This window comes from Aythya marila, assembly GCF_965140915.1.
Source record: "Aythya marila genome assembly, chromosome: 4".
In the NCBI taxonomy this organism is placed as follows: Eukaryota; Metazoa; Chordata; class Aves; order Anseriformes; family Anatidae; genus Aythya; species Aythya marila.
The window spans coordinates 24308167-24329532 of record NC_139045.1 but is presented as its reverse complement, the minus strand read 5'-3'; the positions used below and the strand labels follow the sequence as shown (position 1 = coordinate 24329532).

The 21366-nt window shown below is 34.7% G+C and overlaps 1 protein-coding gene across 2 annotated transcripts in view; it reads right to left on the bottom strand.

The window, feature by feature from the left end:
* Positions 1-21142, bottom strand: part of HPGD (15-hydroxyprostaglandin dehydrogenase) — a 50624-nt gene extending 29482 nt beyond the window's left edge. The window contains exons 1-2 of one of the 2 annotated variants that reach the window (XM_082759520.1): positions 21127-21142; positions 4348-4454 (exon numbers count right to left, since the gene is read on the bottom strand). In XM_082759520.1, the coding sequence (XP_082615646.1) occupies positions 4348-4380 (33 nt within the window). In that variant the 5' untranslated portion in view covers positions 4381-4454; positions 21127-21142. Of the gene's footprint in view, positions 1-4347; positions 4455-5597; positions 5732-21126 lie in introns of those variants that run through there. The other variant, XM_082759519.1, reaches the window with a different exon arrangement.
* Between the last annotated feature and the right edge of the window lie 224 nt (positions 21143-21366).

The window sequence follows — 21366 nt, the reverse complement described above, 5'->3', positions numbered from 1 at the left end:
AATGCTTTAAGATTTGAGTGCACACACTCTGCATTAAACAAATCTTACGAGTCTGTGTTCTAGCAGTCAGCTTGGTTGAATATAATCCTGGACATGGTAGATTGAAGTTACAGAAAGTGAAGTATTGTAATATACTAACCCAAGCTTTCTAAATCTGATTTTGTTCACTGAATGTAGTAATGGAAAGGGTCCATTATATGTACTTGTGCAAGAAGGCAAAAACAAAACAAAACAAAAAAATCCACAAGTGTTCCGGATCAATACCTATAACCTTGGCAAAAATATATCTGAAATCAAAGACAGCATTCTCAGCTAGAACAGAATGTGCCAATCCTCCAAATACAGGAGGAAGTACCAGAAGGATGATTGTGATTTACCAGGGCCAGCAGAGATTGCTTGGCTGTAAGGGATATGTATGCTTTTCTCCTTCACACTGCACCAAATTTGTTGATAACTCACTGCAGTGACTCTGTAGAATTTTGTTCTGGCATCGTCCTTTACCAACATTGGTCTGTAATATGATCAACTGCATAAAAGATTAAATGTTGCCCACAGAAAAAAGCTCTTTATAGACATTTGCATTGTTAGAAATCCAGAGTTAGCATCTCTTCATAGACTTCTTGCTGAAACTTGGGTGGCTAGTTACGAAGGGTTTGTTTTCCATGACTCATAAATTGGCAGTTTTCAAACCTTGCCTTCAATATTCATGAAAGAACAGAGAAGCATGAGGACTTCTGCTTTTTATTGGTCCACATTTTCACATAATCTATCCTTAAGAAAAACCCATATCAGACTGTATATAAAAACCTGGAAGAACTGTCTCAACAAGCAACTATGAACAATGTATTGTCCTAAATAGTTTATAGAGACTGAGTAAATGCATTGGGTATCTTATTTAATGTGTGTGGGAAGCTGATTATGCCTATTTAAGAAAACATGACACAAAAAATGATGTTGCATTATTTAATGGTACAGTCAAACCAAATCACACCACCTTCATGTGTCCTTTTTTTTTTTTTTTTTTTTTTTTTTTTTCCCCAACTGGAGTGTACAGTAACACTTGCCCTAGGGGTTTGTCATACAATATGCTAACTGGACTCATAAAAATCACAAATGACTATTATCTGAAATCACAGGCATGAAAAGATTTTAAATGACTGCATGAAAGTTTGGTTTGGGTGCTTTGAGTGACAAGCAATTCCATACAGGTAATCTGCACTTTCTGTTCAAATTTTAAAAATATCAATAAAACTAAATAATGCCTTAGATGTTGAAGTTATTCAGATTAAATCTTCCACCCAGCCCCACTGACTGAAATGCTAAATACATGTGACATTTACGTACAGAATGTGATTTCACTTTACTGCTTTCCAGTACTAGTATTGGTTAGCAAAATTTCATTAATTTTGGTTTCCTTCTGCTGCTATGGTCCTTCCTCTTCCATTTCCATCCATTTACTTATATTTATTCTTTTCAATATCCCGTGACTCATGTTCCAGTGTTCCACACAGAACACAATGGCATCAAAGCATGAAGAGAATACCAGGTGATTTTAACCAATTTTTAAAAAGAAGATAGGAATATGATCTCTCTCAGATGTATTATCCTGTTCACTCATTTTTTTTTTTTTTTTTTTTTTTATTTTTTGCAGAAAAGAGATCCATGCTTAATTTCTGTGACCATTTCTGTACTCTGCAAGGTGTTATTCAAGCTGCTATGAAAACTAGGTAAGCAAGATCACAGCTCTGAATGGATTATCAGGCAATGAACGTAGGAGGGCATTCAAACACAGTTGCCACAGTGTGTGTACTTTTGTATGTCCCTTTATCCAGCTTCTGTGGGAAGGAAAGATGGAAAACAAAGCTAGAGAAATGTCCCAAGTACCTAAAATTATGTGGGAGAGTTAAAAGACAAATCAGGTCACAGACTTAGTGTTGTGTTACCAGGCATTCTTTAACAAGAAACCTTATTCATCATGTGTAACAGTTTTTCATGTCCCAGAGTTTTTTTTCATTATGTCATTTCTGTATGATCTCTCTGTTGTGCACCAGGGTAGAAAGGCAGCAATTACTGCATAAAAAGATGAGGTTATGCAGCTATGCTTTATTTCAGATATTATAACTTGAAATATACAGAAAAATTCAAGACATCTGATAGATAGACTGGTTGCCAAAGTTGTCAAACTAACTTAAAGGGCAAGAAACTGAATGAACAACAGGCTCAACGATTTGCCAAAAGGCATATTTACAGAACAAAATCACAGCCCATGCTAGTTCAGTGGCTGGAATATTTTGCTCATCCAGAACAACAGAAGTACATGCAGAAAAAAAATCTCATAGTCAGTGCTTTAGCACAATATGAGAATAAAATGGCTTGGTTTAGTTCCATAAGGAAGATCATGAAGAGAAGACTAGATCATTTTACTTTATAAAGTCAAAAAGAAAAGTCACTGGAAACATTTAAAACGGGAATGAGAAACTTGTGATGTGCAATTTCCTAATTTTTAGAAATGCCTAGAAAGCATGCAGTTTTTGTGAAAAGATTTTTCAGGGCTTGTGAGGAACATGTTACAGAAAATGAGAAGTGAGGGAGGTGATGGCTGGTTTTTATATTGCCTTTAATTCACATTAGAGAAGAGAAAATTATGAGAGATTTCTGTCACTTATCTGAAGTGACAAGAAGTCGGTGAAAACATCTACTATGGAGGAAATAAAAGTTTTATTGTAAAGAAAATTATTTAGTGGGAAATATCTGGTGAAGAGAGAAATAGCTTCCCAGGCTACTGACATGAGGATTTGGGGATCCAGTTTTGGTTCCTATTCTGAGATGTTTTTGAGCTCTCCAGCATGCTTTTTCTTGTAAGCTCAAGATCCTGCTTTTATGCTCAGCATTATCACTGTAATAAATATTAGAAATATTTATAGAAATAAAACCAAGTTAACAAAGTAAGTAAGCAAGTAAGCTATGAAGCAAGTAAGTTAACACAGTGCACAGTGATGACATGAGTATGATTTATAATGCTTTTAAGAAGTCACTAGACATCTAGAATATGGGGGGTAATTCCATGCCTGAGAACCAACACGTTTTAAAAAGGTGCTGGCTACCAGAAGAACATGAATGTCAGCATGAATGTGCACTGCCAGGGCTGCACAGGCCTCCTTGCTAGCAGGCAGCTCTGCTAGGCCTTAAACTTCTCAAGACTGGAGCCAGGCTCTAAATGAATAAGGCAGGATTCAGTGTTAAAGCATGCCCTGCCCTCTCTCTATCTGATATAATTACAGGAGAACCTTTAAAACCCTGTATTTGGCACTGTCTTTAAACACCACAGCAGTATGGCAGCTGGCAATAAAAACACAACAAAAATATGTGAACCCCTCCCATGCCTCTTGCAACTTTGGCAACACACCATATGAAGGACTGTCTACACTATTCATTTGATTATCAACTCATCGAGCAATGCAAATATCTATACATTTGGAAAGTAACTGTATGCTTACACTGCAAGGCTTCCTAAAAAGCTAGCCTGATAAATTAAAACCACACTATCCACAATAATGGAAAATGTGCTTCTTCAAACTGTATAATTCTAGTGTAACTGAGAGTTGTCTGCCTCCTTAAAAGACTATATCCACATAGCTAATGTTTATTCTCTTCAGCATTTGTTGAAATGCTAGATTCATATTAATCCTTATTTGATAAATACCAATGTGCTTTCTTCGAAAAATATGCAGTTGAAGAGAGATGGCATATGTTTTTGATTATGATTTAACTGTTAAAAAGTAGGGACTTAAAAAGAAAAAAAAAAAAAAAGAAAAAAAAAAAAGAAAAATCCTAGAAAACTTTCACTCCAACTTTGAAAAATAATGAATTAGCAGGGAGCCATGAATCTAATGAGTTCTCCTTATTTTGCTTTCCAAATTTCTGTAGGGTCAGACAGAGATAGTTGTCTTACAATCTAATGCTTTTGCTCTCTCCTATTTTTCTCTACACGCAATCACTGTCTGGGTACATCAATTTCTGGGCAGTTTGTTTTGGGAAAAAGTATCACATACAGAGCTTTTTTTGAGGTGATGGCAGAGCATTTTGTGCTGCAAAGTGATTGTTACACATATGTTTTAGGGAAGTCAGAGAGCTTCCATAATTGTTGTGTGCAAAATCCTGGAAGTGCTACACGGTGCTTGTAACTATTGTTGTAACTGCAACAATAACTACTTGTAACTACAGAGTGCATTATTGACATCAAAGGAATGATGCAGTGACATTCAGAAATAATATGGAAAAGTGAACCAAAACTCAAACAGAAGATATAAAAAAGTAAGAAAAAGAACTAATGAGAGATGTACTTACCAGAAATAACACTTGCTGTGATCTTTCTCGCATCACAGAGTGGGTAAGAAAGAGTTCTGGACCATAATCTCATGTTGCTTCTCCACCGGAGTGCCAAGAGCAACATCCTGGCAGAATGCAAAATGAAAGTGGAATATAAGTACCCTCGTTAGTCATCCTTCCTTTTTACCAATGGGGGCAGAATATCGTTTTGTTTGAGCTCTGAAAAAAGAACTGCAGTGAGAAAATAATCTGTAGTTCTTAGATCATAAAGGTTTGTTGTTGCTGTTACTTTTATTTTAATTTAACTCTGTTTGGAACAATAACCCTAAAAATAAACTGTGGTTCTTGCTGCAATATGAAAGGAAATAACCAGATATCCTGGTTATCCAAACTGTAAGACATTTTAATGTAGCATGGGGAGTTATATTTTTTTGACCATAAATGATTATTTGTTTGTTTATCAAGAGGTGTTTGGAACATCTGAGAATAAAAGAAAAACCTCTACTGATATACTTAGTGAAAAGTCTGCTGGGATAAATAAATAGTGTTCTGAATGGTAAAAAGTCAATATTTTCATTGAGATGAATCTCTTCTAAACGTGATTGCACAAATAAATGATTATAAGAAATACAATTATGGTAATTAATACTATAGCTTTGTAAATAATTATATAATGCCAGATAGAATACTTATAATAATACTTAAAGCATTCTTTAGCAAATTTCTAAGTATGTCTATATATCTAAAATCTAAGAAGTCTAATACATTCTTAATGATTAAAAATTTTTAGCACATGTTGCTTCATACACTGCTGTCAATTTCAGGCTCAAAGTTGTAAGATGAAACCAGTAAATGAGTTGAAAATCTTTTTTTTTTTTTTTTTAAGAAAAGAAAAAAACATACATAAAAACAAACAAACAAACAAACAAGCAACAACAACAAAAAAAAAACAAAAACCATAATATACATAGCATTTGTACATAAAAATGAATCAGAAACTAAGAAACAAAAATAACTATATAAAACTACCAGACTTATTTTCTTAAGGAAATGTAAATACTGATATTATTTTGTGAAAATGAAAAAAAAACAATCCAGACATGGATAACCCTACGTAGTCAATTACTGAATATTGTTTCTGATTATTCAAAATGCTTACAACTACAAAATAAACTGCAACTGGTAGCTGATCAAGAAAAATGTATTATGTGTTTTCCAGCTGAGATTCTCTTGACTTACAGAGGAGTTCATGTTTTTAAAGAACTTACCGATGCAGCTTGGTAAAAGGAGCGTATTATGCTGATATAAGCACCTTTATTATTTGTGAATGCAGCCACACTCTGTTCATACTAAAAGCTGTAACAGAAGAATTTAGTACAAGTCTATGTGGAGGTCAGGCTCCACCTGCATATGCTGAGTTCATTTGCAGAGAACTATGAATTAGTTCCCAATTGTGTAAGAGTGTTTACTTAATATGACCATTAGGAAGAAGCTAAAATCTTTGATGTACTGAGCCAAGTTCAGACTCACCATGGGTATCTGGAAATAAGTACATTCCTGTAAGACTATATAAATAACTATATATGTCTTCCATTTTATATTTCTGCTATTTACACATGCAGAAATACACTTATCTCTTTCTAGAATTAAAGTTTTCTGAAAGGCTTTCTTCCTACTGGATAAATTATATTTTAGACTATGTAATGAAACTCAGAATTTCCCACATAGTTTTGTGGAGATGGTAAACCTATACTACATTTTCTTTTCTTTTCCTTTCTTTTCCTTTCTTTTCTTGTTTTTTATTTTTTTATTTTATTTTTTTTTATGTGAAGCCTTTTAATAAGTCTTCCAATATGCTTCAGAAATCATATAAAACTAGAATCCACATTACCACATCAAATATGGTAACATACTTGGATATTCTGTAATGTCACCATCATGGAAGGTCTACTAAAATGACTAAGGGACTGGAGCATCTGACATACCAGGATAGGCAATGAGGGCTGGGAGTGTTCAACGTGTTGAAGAGAAGGCTAATGGGAATCTCAGGAATATCTATAAATTCCTGATGGGCGGGTTTACAGAAGATGCATTCAGGCTCAGTGGTGTCCAGTGATGGGATAAGAGGCAATGGGCAAGAGGCAAAATAAAAACTGTGAAATTTCATTTAAACACAAATTTTAAATTTTTGTTTGTTTGTTTCTTTGTTTTTCTGTGAGCATGGTCTAGCACTGGAAAATGTTGCCCAGAGATCTTAAACTGTTACTGAGTTTAAATGGACAACCTGCACTAGATGATCCTGCTTTGAGCAATGACGGATTGACTTGATGATCTCCAGAGGTTCCTACGAACTCAACATTTGTGTTATAAATAGCAAAAGGACAGTTTCCATTGCACTTGTAAGTTCATCAAGCTAACTCACCAGCAAATATATTTATATATATATTATTGTTTAGAAGGAATAAAATTGTTATTAGACTATTTTCATTTTTATTTTATTTTTATTTTAGTGTACAGCAGAGTTATGGATATAAATGTGCTATAAACATGCACAACTGATTTCTCCCTGCCACTCTGTAACATAGCATTATGCGTTCACATTTGCAGAACAACCCAGGCTCATGCTGTGGAAACAAAGAAGAAGGGAGATCCCCTTACCACCTTTTCCAGAAAATGGCTGGAGTAATACATCTGTACCAAGAATCTTTGAAATGTGCATTATACATTTATTTTTACAGCAACTAAAAGATGTTCAGCAAAATAATGCACTTAAAACTAGAACAGTAATTGGTTACTACTGTGAAGAAACAAAACTAATAACAAAATATGCTGCTTTACAGTAAAACCCATATGAAACTTCCTTGTTTAGGAAGCTGCCTTGCTTTGGAATGCAAGTATTGTCCAGATATATCTGATACGTATGTGCTTCCATGGAATTTGACTCAGCCAACATTTGAATATTTTCCCATTACTAATTACAGTATAGATTTAACATAGATTTGATAGTTATAGATATATATTAATTATAGTGTTGATTTAACAATAGATTTCATGATTATTATTATTTTCCTAGTTCTGCTTTGTTCTGGTTATTATTTCACAGCAGCTTTGAGAAATCTGTGTGTCTGAACAAATTAGTCAAAAACCTCTGCTTTGGGAATAAATTGTGAGATGTAATAGCATTTAATTTCCTAAACTTTTCCTTAATTTAACATTTTGAGCATGATATTTCATGCTAAAACTGTACAATAGGACTGAAAAAGAAATATTTAATTTAAATTATTTTTTCAAAAAGTTATTTAGACAGATAAGTTGAAGATGGAACTAAGACATTTAAATGGAAGATAGTTTTACAGAAGGATATTGCATTTAAATACAACAACATTTGATTTGGTAGTGGGATTAAGGAAGGAGTACATCAACGTTGAGATTATGAAGCAGTGGGTGCCACGGAGAAGATGAACACACTAGAACAGGTAAGCACATTGCTAGCGATGTTTATATGAACTAAATACTTTATCTGGTATATTCAAACTGTCAATGCGGCAGAGGGCAAGATGATTAAAAGGAATGACTAATTCTTGTGACCTTTCATATATTCAAACACACATTCATATTTTATTTTTCCCTGAGCTGCATGCTTCATGTGTACTTTGGCTGTGACACGCAGAGCTACGTCTGCCAAAGGACTGCAGTAGTTTTCAAACACGTGCTCAGCCACTGCACCCTTTGGATGTTTTTGTTTTTACCAGGAAAGCTGTCTCACTGACTGTGTTAATCTTTGTCTAGTACATGCATAAACCCATTTGTGTGGAGTCTGCCAGAATCCTGACTGGTTCTATGTGCTGTGACGTGACAAAGCGATGTGCACAGATACTGAGCTGGCCTTTGTAGACAATACTGGGGCAGCGCTCATTAGCTTATAGTGTGGTGCAATTCTTGCTTGTCAAAATAATTCTACAGTAGAATATTTGCCTAGTCTGTGGTTCCTTTTTTTTTTCTTCTTCTTTTTTTTTTTTTTTTTTTTCTATAAGAGATTGGGAAAGGTTCAAATACACACATCTCCCATTTGAGAGGTGTTGTTTACCCACTGAAATTTAAGCTGCTTTAGTGCTTGAGTAGTGCTTCTGGCTTTTTTGTCATATAGGGCAACACTGGAATTTCATTAGGCCAGACACAAAGTGAAATATAAAGAAGAGGACACAATAATTACCTTCCTTTTATTGTTTTCTACTTATTGCCTTAAATTTCGAAACATGACCAGTGAATGAGCTGAACAAATTTGTATTGAGCTAGGCAGACTGTTAATTTATAAATGTCTGTCTATATAAATGAAACATATATACAAATACTGAGATACAGATGTATTTTTATGGATCTACAAGTTCTGCTGTATGTGACTGAATTTAATTTCTTGGAATGTGATTGTCAATATCGTACCGATACACTATTAAATAAGATTAGTTGATTTTGTGAAATTCTCAATCCGTTAAATATTATTCCTATTTTAACTATTTCATGCCCTGTAACATTATTGAATAACAGTATAATGTATGATATATTAAGGATCAATTCTTAGTCTTTTGAAATGGTAAGTGAAAAAAAATTCTGAAAAATATGAAGTTAAAAATCCAAAATAGGAATATGAGAAGGAACATAGAGAAATACTCAACCAAAAATCTCTGAAACTCAGATGCTCAGTGACACACTGAGCATTTTTGTAAATATGAAGGGAATCAGACTAGATCACTTCATTATTCTAGCTCCCTGGACCACACAACGTCCCAGGTCACTATTCTCTGTGAGCAGGGATATTCGATGTTTCAGTATTAGGAAATCCCTTCTCTCTTATGGAACCACATTTGTTTTGCTAAGTGTAGAAATAATGTTAGAACAAGAATATTCTTATTTCGTTAACAACCACATGATTCATTTTGGCCAAATTAATGTCTCATTCTGAATTTGCATCATTTAGGATTTTATATCTTATTAGTTGTATTATGCCATTGTATATTTTCTGTCATATGTACTATTTCTTGTTATGTTTCAATTTCCTTGCCTTTTTTTTTTTTTTTTTTTTTCCACCCAGAATTTCCATACCACGAATAGTTGTGAGATTTCATGGCTGTGAATTCCTTTTCAGTAATAAACACAACTGTGAAATGTGAGAATTTTCCATAGAATTGATTTTCAAATTCTCTGCCAGCCTTGTCATGGGTTTTTAAGGCTTATTAGACAAATGTGTTTAGATGTATTGTCAGCCTGGAGAAAAACAAAGATAAAATTTTCAGCCTCATAATATTACTTGACTGCATGCCTGTAAGTGAAACCTTCAATTAATAATTTTTAATGTTTTCTAATTATTACCTTTTCTTTTGCCTCAAATCATGAAGCTCTGACAAGATAAGTATGTCCTGTATAAACTTTTATTAGATATACAAGGATATAGTAAAAACATCCTACCACTTTTGGAGGGAAATTTTAGGTTGGCTTGTGGATCACAGTCTAGGTGCAAAGGACTACGTAATCCATTTCTAAGCAGCTGAGACAGCAAAATCTGTAAGGTAATTTACAGTATTGCAGCAGACTTCTTCAACAGAGTTTAATTAAAAAGTGCTCTGGTGATCTGAAGATACTCATAATCCAGCACTGAAATTAAAGAAGTCCACATCAACAGAACTTTTTCTCAGGCTTATGATGCCAGTTGGCATTGCTATACATATATATGTATCATGTATAAATCTACAAAATAAAATAAATAAATTCAACCACCCCCAAGTAAGTGATGCAACATCAAAATATGAAGCACCTTGTCCCAGCTGGTAGATTCAGATCACTTAAATGATGCATTTAGGCTTTTTATACAGTTCATGGAGAATGTTAGATGGGTGATCTAAAGAGGAAAGTTTTCTGCTGAGTTGCTTTGAGCTTGCAAGCAAGGGTAGATCTTATGCTTGCAGTGCACAGATCTGCACCCTGTACTTTGGGTGTCTTCTCATTTGGCTCCAGCTCCACTTCTGAGTATCAATGTTTAACTTGAAGGGAATATTTGCATATTCATGTTAATGGCTGTAGAATTACTACAGTATACATAATGCAGCTAGACTGTGTAACTGATTGCCATGCAATGTGGTAATTTTACATGGGTTAAGGAAATATTTAAGAAAAATTATTTTAATTAAATGCAAAGTTACTAGCAGTGAATGTGGGATAGTACATTGTAAAAGAATTGCAAAATATATATCTTCTGTTTTGCTCTGATGACTGTCAAAGACAGGATTGTGAGATATGTGGATCTTTATTCAGAATGAGAACACTCGTTTTCAGTATTATAGCAGCACTATCATGCACACTAAGTGAACTAAATCTATTCCATGTTTCTCAGATTTTTTTTTTTTCAAGAGAAAACAGATTATTCTTGAAGCAAGTCTGATTTTTTTTTTTTTTTTTTTTTTACCTACTTTAGGTATATTCTATTCTGTCTTTCCCTCTATATTAATATACATTCAGTCTTCAAAATACATTTATGCGTGTGCATATGTATACACCTATTCTGTATACCTTTCAAAACCTACGAAATATTCCAGTTCTCCATGTCACTAATTTCTATTTGAAAGATAAATTATCCCATTATGAACTCCCCAAACTGGTACAACCTGGCAAAACAGCAATAATATTTACAGAGTGAGTTTATACTTTTCTTCCTGGCTTAGGTGACATTAGGTGGAGCTGATATAGTTCATTGCCAAGAAAAGCATATATGTATATCTCAAAGTGCCTTTTAATGAATTTATCTGTTTCAATACCTCAGAAAAATTATTCTTGTTCAAATGAGAAAGAAGCTCTGATATGCGATACATTTAGCACTTTTAAAGTACAGGTTTTTGTTCTTTCTCCTCTTGGAATTAGTGAGATTAAGGTCAAGCACTAAGGTCACAGTTTCTGTATGAATCTAAATTAGTTTTGTACAAGCTGTGCCTCTTATGCTTGTAAGAACTAAGAATCTGGTATGATCATGATCCCACATTCCAAAGACAATATCACTGCAGAGTTTATAATACATAAAAAAAAAAAAACAAAAACAAACAAACAAAAAACAAACAAACAAACAAAAAAACAGGGAATCATCATTTGGTAGGGGATGAAGGAATAAAAACAGGTAATCAGTATTTGGTAGTGGATGAAGGAAAAAATTAGCAGTGGTTAGAAGAAAATTTTATGAATATGTTATTTTCATAAATTAGAAAGTTACAAAATAATAAAATATGCTAAAAGTATTCTTTGCCTTTGTAATGCCTATTGACCATCTTGAATTACATAAAAGAAAGAAGTTTTTCATAGGGAAAAATAGTACAATGCCTCTTATTATCATAGTGTAGTTCATTCCTGAATATGTATATTTATTTTATTTTGGACTTTTTGCTTTGACAAGTAAGCCTGGTTATTCCTTTTTCCTTTTCATTTAATTAATGTCTAGCTTCTGTAGACTTGAAATATGTTATCTTGAAGTTAATTATATAGGAGATTCCCAGATACAGTACACAAAAGTAAAATCTGTATGTGATGAATTAGAAGTGGCTAGTAAATACAAATTGTACTGCTAGGCTGGAGCACCCGGGTCTTTTTGTCTTTTTTTTTTTTTTTTTTATTTCTTTTTTCTTCTTTTTTTTCCAGCTTTGGGCCTGTGGATGGAGCATTTGTTTGCTTAAAATTTTCAGAGTACCTACTTCATACGAAAAGTGAGGGTGGATTTTGGCATCACTGCAGGTTCTTTTTCCAGAACCTTTTGGCCTTTTTCAAGTGTCTGGGCTCTAACTCAAAGTTACTAACCACATCTGGAGCACAGAAAGTTCAAGGCAGGGTGTCTCAACAGCCAGCAAAGAGTTCCAAAAATTTAGAAAGTAAGTATGTGCAAATTGAAAATCATACACTAGGAATCTAGGAACCAAGACATATCAAATATTGAATGACTAAATATAACCCAATGAAGCTGAATTATTTCATGCTGATTCACTTAGGTGTATGACTAATCAGTCAGAACTAACACAGTAGCAAACTCAAAAGGGTGAGAGAGCTTCAGAAATCAGCAAAGTTGGAGAAAGAACCAGTAACTGGGAAAACACTTTGCTTAACATTTTTAATTTATTGCACTTTTGCTCTACATCTCTCAACCATTATTACCAGTCCTAATGGTTAGCTGATACAGTACTGCAAGCACTAGCTCTTGTAATGCCAAGGAAGCAGTCCTAACGGTAGCTGATACTGTACTATAGCACCAGTAGCTCTTGGCATGCCTCACTGCAGACAACAAGGTGGTGAAAGGTAGTAGCAGCTTTCCTGTGGTAAACGTCTCCAGTTCTTTGTAGCAGTACAATTACTCTGGTTCAGGGGACTCGGGGATTTTCAAGCCAACATCTACAAAAATATTAAAAAGCTAAAAGTGGGGCTGAAGATGAGTTTTAATAATCGAAATCCAAGACTGAGACTTGGAAGCTCTGCTGAACAGTTCTACAGACTATATTTTTGGTAGTCATGCACAAGATTACATTCTTCCCTTCAGTGGCTGCCATCTTGTTAGGATTAAGAAGGACGTTTGAAACCTAAATCTGACCGGTAGTCTGGAAATTTATCTGCCCAAGTATTTACCTGTCCTATTTCATGTTAACTTCAGACAAAATATGGTTGTTTTGGCCACTTTCTTTAAATTTAAAGGGTATGAGGTGTGCTCTGTTTTGCAGAACACCTTAAGGATTAGTGCACTTTGGTAGAGTATAGGACCAAGCAGTTCAAGACTTTCAACATTATGAATAAACCAAAATCAATGTCTCTCTACAAAGTGTCTTAACCATGAGGCTGCCAGGCTGTATATTGATACTATTCTGATTCAGGGGACTGCCCTTGTTTTGAGATGATGACACTGAAATCAGTGCTTCCTGAAGTACGCTTGTTTATGTTAGACTTAATGATCAATTTATGTAGCTGCAGAAATTGCCATCTTTATGTTAGGTGTTTGTTTGTTCGTTTGTTTGTTGTAAACTTTAAAGTTAAAATATATACTAACAAGATTTATTTAAATTCTAAACTTATTAATTATTTTCAATGGTCGCTTTCTAATACTATGGGAAATAAAAATCCATAAATTATCAAGCGTGATTAACAAATCTGTCTTGTGATAACTGAGGATTAATAATTTCATCTAGATATTGCAAAAATAGTTTTCAGGAACAGCATGAACTAAGAGCGATAGATGCTGAAGGAAAGGTAGAATGATCTGTGTGAATCTATTGAATTCTTCTTTGGGCTTGTTGTTGCTCATTTGACTTAGAAGTTGCATTAGCAGGAGATGTCAGTTATCATGAAAATGAATTGTTGTGACTGCTGTTTAAAAAAATGTATTTTATTTGAGAAAAAAAAAAAATGAGGTAAATATCTCGAGTATAAGCCTACTGTGAGACAACTTCTGTTCTCTCTCTTTATCTGGAATCAGATAGCATTTTTTAGTTATGGAATCCAGCTGAGTTTTCAATGCTGCAATTCTGAAAGGCACATGGAGTCAGAATTAATGCAGAATAAGAAAACCAGAACTATAAAAAAAAACAGAGGAAAGGGAATCTGCAGTATGTGGTAACCACAATTTAGTAAATCATAAAGGCAAAATAAATCATAGAGTTGTAACTAAGTTTCTTTTTCTTCCAAATATCCAAAGAAAAACAAACTCAGGCCTTAAGCCCATATGTTTAAGAAACTGGACTATTCATACAGGTAGAAAATGTCAACTTTACATTGAAATTGTAAGAACTTTATTGTATTTATAGATTGTCTTTAGTACGGTAATTGGAAAATAAACAGTAGTTAACAAAAATGTAGATTTACCCCTTATAACTACATTTTTCCTTTAGTTCAGAGTTGACAAGAAGCCTGTCATGGGTTTTGTCTATGTGTACTAAGAGGGTGAATATCCTGACTTTTGAACAGTAACTATTCTGGGAAGATCTCCTGTTCCTTAAGAATTTTTGATAGAAATTATCGTATCAGTTTTTGCTCAGAAGTCCAATACTGAACTAAATCTTTGACTCACACCTTATTTCATAATACAGAATTTGCTTCAGTTCAGAGACAATACTGGGAAGGATTCACTTGCTTAAACACAGGCATCCTAAGTAATTTTAGATGCTTTAAGGAATCTTACATACCCACTAACAGACATGACAAGGAACACAAAAGAAACCCAGATTTTCTGGAAGAGTGTTGAATAATGTAACAGTGAATTCAAATCCCTGAGACACAACTCTGCCCAAGTTTAACGTGGAGATTTTTCTGTTAGTAGATGAGTTTCTCTGTGGCATAAAGACTGTCATATCCTGTTGAAAGTCTTAACAATCATGGGGTCCAAGAATTATGCTGAGGTGACAGAACATTTGTGGATGTATATCTGTATCTGTGTCGTACACACATAGGAAACAAGAAGTTAATGAGTTCAGGATAGTGTAAAATGTTTGAGATCATATGGATGATTAATTCTCAACCCATTGTGAAGTAATTTTAGATTAAGCCTAATGCTCTCTCACCTTAGAGAAACTCATGCTAGAGGCATCCTAGCCATGGAATAAAATAAGGTCATAAATCAAGAATAATTTAAATATTTTGTCTGTCATACCAGGATGTTTACAGCTACAGAGGATGAAATGAATTATTAACTCAGGATGACTCCTGGAAGATATCACATTTGTATTTGGAAGATGGAAGATTAAAAAAAAATGTTGCCTCTGGCACTTGTGAGTCTGCTATGCATTTCAGTTTACTTAATAGATTCATTACTAACACTTAATTTAGCTGTAGTGCATATATGCCAATAGTTGCTGTATAGACTTTTTACTGCACAAGTAAAATCAGGTGACTGTTCATTCATGTGTCTTTAGTAGGATTTTAGCTCCTCAGTTTACTCCTAAATACTGGCACCCTTGAACAGAGGATGGATTTTTCAGGCAATCAGAGAATATTCTGAAGATCAGATCTATGAGTGTCTAAGTTTTCTTTAAAATTGGTCATTTTTTTTTTTTTTTTTTTTTCACTAATGGTGTTTTCCCAGAGAAAATACTGGTAAATTGAAGCCATAAATTGTATTGAGTTCAACAAAATTTCCAGTAACATGCTTGAGATAATTGAAAAAAAATATTTTATACTATTGGGGCTTTACTATTTCATTTCAGTTTGATGTCGGAAAGTTCTGTTTCTGTTACATGTTATTGCATGTATCCATTGACTGAGTTCACACTGATGATGCTCTTGGCTCACTATAGCAAACTCTGGTCACAGTTGCAGTCTGCCCCTCATAGTTGAAAATTTGGTCATTTGAAACGGGGCCTGTTTACAATTGTGCTGGGAAGAGACTGCCGAGAGGAACAGAAATAGTAGCAGCACGAGAGCAGGCTGATTGCATACATAAGTATACTTCCTGAATGCTGAAAAAGAGTATTGGGAATTATTAATAGTCTTTGACTCAAAGAAGAGAGAAAAATACCTCTGATAACGCAATATTGCTGCTTGATCTGGCAGCCTCACAATTCCCAGATCAACAAACTGAGTTTATGGTTCTAGGAACAGCAGTACAGGCTGTTCATGGGCAGCATTCCTCTGAGCAGTACTGCAGAAGGAGAAATAGAAGAAAGTTAACTTTTGGAAGAAAAGGAAGCTATTCCACTAATATGGAAGTTTTGCAACATGCATCCCAGGCATTGGTGAATATGAATTTGCCTAAGCCAAACTCTGACCTTGAGGTACAGCCCATCACTTTAAGAACATTAATGACGTGGAAGAGGAAGATAATCACTAGTCAGGCTAGGATCACTTGAGATAACTTCTTCAAAGTCTCAAGAGTTGCTGGCCATTTCCCAGAGATTATCTGTTCCTTCTGTAACAGTGGTCTACTTTCAATTCTGGCAAGATTTTTTTTTTCCACAGCACCTAGCCAGAGAAGGTCCCTGCGAGGAGACCAAATATTACTCAGTAGAGACCATCTCTGCTTATAATTGCTAAACTACTTCAGCTTAAGTATCCAATACTATTGAATGGCACAACGGCCATTTGCCAACATTCTGCAGATGCAGAGACAGTTTTGGCTATGATCCCAAGAGGGTGGGGACATCAAGCATGATAAAACACATTGAAAACAATCATAGAACAAATATGCCCCAGAAGGTTACTTCAGGAGAAAAGGAGGCGAGGTCTGTGTCTGCTAGCAATCTGAACATAACACTTGCTATTGCTTCTTATGATTTCATCAGTTCATTCCAGCAGCATGGCTCAACAGACTTTAGCAAGTCTTTTCAGAGGCAGCAAATATGATTGCAAACACCCTGGAGCCATGAACTTGGCCATGTTATGTGTGTGGATGCTGGCCATAGTTATGCTTTCTTCTTGGGAAAGACAACAATATTAGATGTTTTGTAGTTACTTCTGTTTCTAGTGACAGGTTCCTCACAATCTGTTTTGTTAAAAAGGACAGTTACCAAGTTCAGTGGTCCCATGAAAAAGCACTGCCATACAGAGAGATGTTGGCAGAGTCCAACTTTCCATGCTGACAGCTGTCGGTAAGATAGTACTGCCTCTTGGATCAAATGAAAACATAAGGTAAGGAGAACAGGTCCTACAAGAACAGCCTACCAGGCTGTGCATTGGTATCATATGAAAAAAATGTACTCTTGAAAGTGTCTATGGAAAAGTACAATGTCACAAATAAGCAGGTCTGCAAAGCTTCTGGTGGGCTTTTGGAATGTGACAATAAATTTTAATAGGCAAGGTCAAATGATAATTTTTAGCATGACAAATGAGAGGTTTCCTAAAACGTATGTGGTTGTATTTTCCAGGTCCCTTTAAAACCCCAAAGTGAATCATATTATTTGTGGACACTGGCATTCCTGAATATTTATGAGCCACAGTACTGATGTGTTATTTGCTGTGCAAGGAAAAAAATAATACAGAAATCCTGACATCGCTGAAATCTATTTGTTCCCAAACAGTATCAGCTTTTTGCCAGAATCACAGCAAAAGAAGAAGGATATAGGGAAAATAAATACTACAATGGGTTCTGCTGCTACTAACAGTAGCATCCAGTCCATCCAGTCACAGAGAATAAGGTATAATTTACCAGTTGCCTCTTCCCATCTGTAGGGGTGCTGCCACAGCCAGAGAGAAAGAGAGCTTATTTAGGGCTTGTTAGTAATTAGTAGCTGAAGGAACATTTGCATCAGGTCACTGTTGCATGTCTCTCTGTTTGCCATGTAACAGGTACATAAAGGCATCTTGAAAGTACCATAATCTCAGACACCCTCGACAATAACCTGGGGCTTTACTTCAGGTGCTTCTTGAAGAATGCACTCTGCATGTGGCAGAGAAGACCACTGACCTTCTGTATCATGAGGGCGGGAGGGCGGGAGGAAGGAAGGAAGGAAGGAAGGAAGGAAGGAAGGAAGGAAGGAAGGAAGGAAGGAAGGAAGGAAGGAAGGAAGGAAGGAAGGAAGGAAGGAAGCGGTAATGGTTCTTAGAGTTTCCATGACAGTGTTGAAGAACTTCAGAAAAAATCAACGGAAAGCATACATTCATTTCTTCTTTTTCATCTTAATTCCAAGTGATATGGAAACGTTAATAGTTGTATTTAACATCTTGTAAGCAGCAAGTATTGCAAAACTTTCACTGAGAAGGAGAAGTGGTTCAACCCCACAGCTCTAATTCCAAAAAATTACAGATATTATCAGGAAAATTATCTGGAAAAGCAGATAAATTTCATTTTGGCTATGTGATAATACTTTAATATGATACTTCTAATACTTCATACTTCCATTTCTTTGTAATTTTTTTTTTTTACTCTCATCCTTCCCATTTAATTTTTATTTATTTTGTTAGTTAGTTGTTGAACATATAAAAAGTCTTCAAATCTATCTGCTTTCCAATACAGGGAAATACAAATCAACAAGGTTGGAAAACTTTGACATTTATCAAATATCACAAAAATATGGTTCTTAATCATCTTTGGCTTCCGAAAATGTTAAAAGTTCTGGTTACTGAACTGAACTGACCCAAATATTTTCCACGGCTTCTCAATAAGTACTCTAAAAGTCTGATACATCTCCAGTTCATAGCTTTAACATCTTTCAGAATTAGTCTTTAAATATTGCTGCCAAACCGATTTTGAACTTATTTTGGTTGTGTTTTGTGCAATGTATGTCTCTGTTTTTTAACTCTGTAGAGGCAATGAGGAAAAGGGCCTAAATAGATGTGTTCCTCTAGCTCTTTTAAAATATCTGCTATTTTTCTAGTTGACACCATCATGTAATATAGACTGCATCATATAATTGCATACTGTTAAGTCAAAGTAAATTCATGTGCTACTCTCTAATTGTGAAAACAAAAATAACAGCCACAATTAAAAAAAAATGTTATAGGAAATAGCAACCTTAACTAAACAAAAATGTAATAAAAAAACAATTGCAAAGTCACTGCTGAATGGTGTAATTGAAAACTATTCTTCATGCTTATGCTGTTCTTATACAAACAATTATTATTATTATTATTATTATTATTATTATTATTATTATTATTTAATAATGTTGTGAAATGTTGTTTTATGGAATTTAAACTTTCTGCTAATACAAATTCAGTCATTTTGACAAGCTGGTGTTACTTGGTTGAGAATTCAGATTTAATATGCAATGGGTAAGAATTGAAAATCATATATAACACATGTTCTTCAGCTTTACACCTCCAGCCAAGTCTACTTGCTTACAAAAGCATATTCTTTAAGCTAGGACAAATGACAGATAACCTCTGAGACCTTGCAGAACTGTACAGAAAATAACAGGAACTAAACAGTCTGACACTAAAAACACAATTCTTACTGCTTGACAAAATGTTAATAGTTAACATTTCAAAAGAGAAAGCAGTGTCCCTCTCTGAGGAAGTTGCCAATGTGTATCTCTGAGGGATGTCTGATGGCATAAGATATGCTTTGGGCTGAAGACTTCCTGCACTACAAATGAAGGGAGTGAAGGATTACACATTAAAGAAGTCAGAGACAGTGATGTGCCAATTCTGAAAAAAATAAATATCTTTGAACAAAAAGACATGGTGAGCACAGAAGGTGTGATCAATGTAAATGCAAAATTTTTTTTTTTTTTTCTCCCCATGATTTCTTTAATATATATACATTAACGGAAAGATGGAAAGATTCAGGGCTTGAACTGGGAGACTAAAATAAACTTCATCTAGTATAAACTGTCAAAAGCAGTTATCCTTGTGAGGTAGTACTTTGCCCTTAAATTTGCATGAATGCACAAGGAAACACAATGACCTTGTTTATAAACTGCTGATGAGGAAATTCTAGCTGATCAGATGCAGTTTTTGGGAGAGCAAAAGGCAGTGCCTGAGGTATACCTCAGTAATAGGTAATACCATAATAACAACATTTCATGCACAATCAGATCAAAAGGCCAGTATTCTCTGGTGGTAGCAAATACCATTTTGGTATAAGAAATAAGTCACTGCTGAGTGGTTCTTTCACTATCATACATATGAGGACCTAAAAGGTAAGGGAAAACTTAGTTCAATCTCAAGATCAGAGTTCCCCTTTAAAAAGCAGTCCCCATGCCTCAGACAGCACTTCTGAATGAGAGTCATTCCTCCTTAGCCATTGGGCAGACCTTGAAGTTTCTGTCAAAGTGTCAAAACATGCAGCTGCAAGAAGCTGCAGTGACTAAGACGTGGAATAGGAAGCAGAAAATAAGTTCTGTTTTGGCTGCTGATCCAGAAAATTCAAAGAAAACAAAATTCTATTGAATCAAAATATGTTTTGTTGTTTGCTGTACAAACAACAGCTTGGTCCTTGCTTTCATCCCACACCTCTTAGCAAAACACCTTGTTCAAAAAAAACCTGCTTTCCAGGTTTTATAAGAAAATATTAAATAAAAATTAAAAAAAAAAAAAAAAGGAAGAAGTGAACCAGTGAAAGATCATGTTTCCTTTCCTGTTACTGGATATTGAAGGTATTTATTTAGACACACAGACTCAGGGGCTTAGTGTTCTGTTCTACCTGAGACAAATAATGTCCCTTTACCTTAGAGTAACCTGACTACCTCAGTGTTGAATGGCTATCTTAACTACCCTTGTTACCATCCATCCTGTGGAAACTGCAGAAAGAAAACACTGAGACACGCTAAGCAGGAAGGAAAACGCTGACTCTGTTTGGGCATTGGGACATTCATTATAGAAATGAGACACTTTGATTCCTATTTCACTGCAGTGCTTCATTACTAGGGGTTGCAAGGATAGGTTGAAAGCACTTTCCACTGTTAAGGCCTTTCGCTTAAGATGTGGGAGATACAAACAGTCAGCAAGTTGTGAAGTTATTTTCTACAACTTTAATCTAAGACAGCCTTTTCTACACAGGCTGGCACGTAGGCAAAACAAACAACAAAAAATTCTTTTCATGTTTTCCTTATTTTAAGGTTTGAAAGCATTAAGAATTTTAATGTTCACTGTATAAATAATAATAATAATATATATATAAAAAAAAAACTACCAAATATAAAAGACTTTACTAGCAAATGAATCTAGCCACTGTGGATTGACTTACAATATTTGTTTTTATTTATCTGCACTTGGATGTTACTATTTTTTTTCCTTCCTTCTCTCTCTCTCTAAATGCTTATTATTGTATGAGCAAGCATTACTCTTAATCCTATTGTGGTTAAATGACAAGATTTAGCAATTTCACTCCACGCTTTCATCTTTAAGTGCTCTTACCCATGCATGCAAGTCTCTTGCTACTGTTTCATCTGTCCTGAAGAGATTTAGTCCAGAATGTCATCTGAATGGAGTTTCATTACATGTTGTGAGCACACAATTTGGGGTCTGGTAACAAAAAAAAACCACAACATTTGTCATAGGTTTGCACCTTCTCAGTGGGAAATAGTTAAGAAGAAATACAGCAAGGCTATAAATTGCCATAGATCCATGAGAAAAGACAAATGTACCTTTGAAATG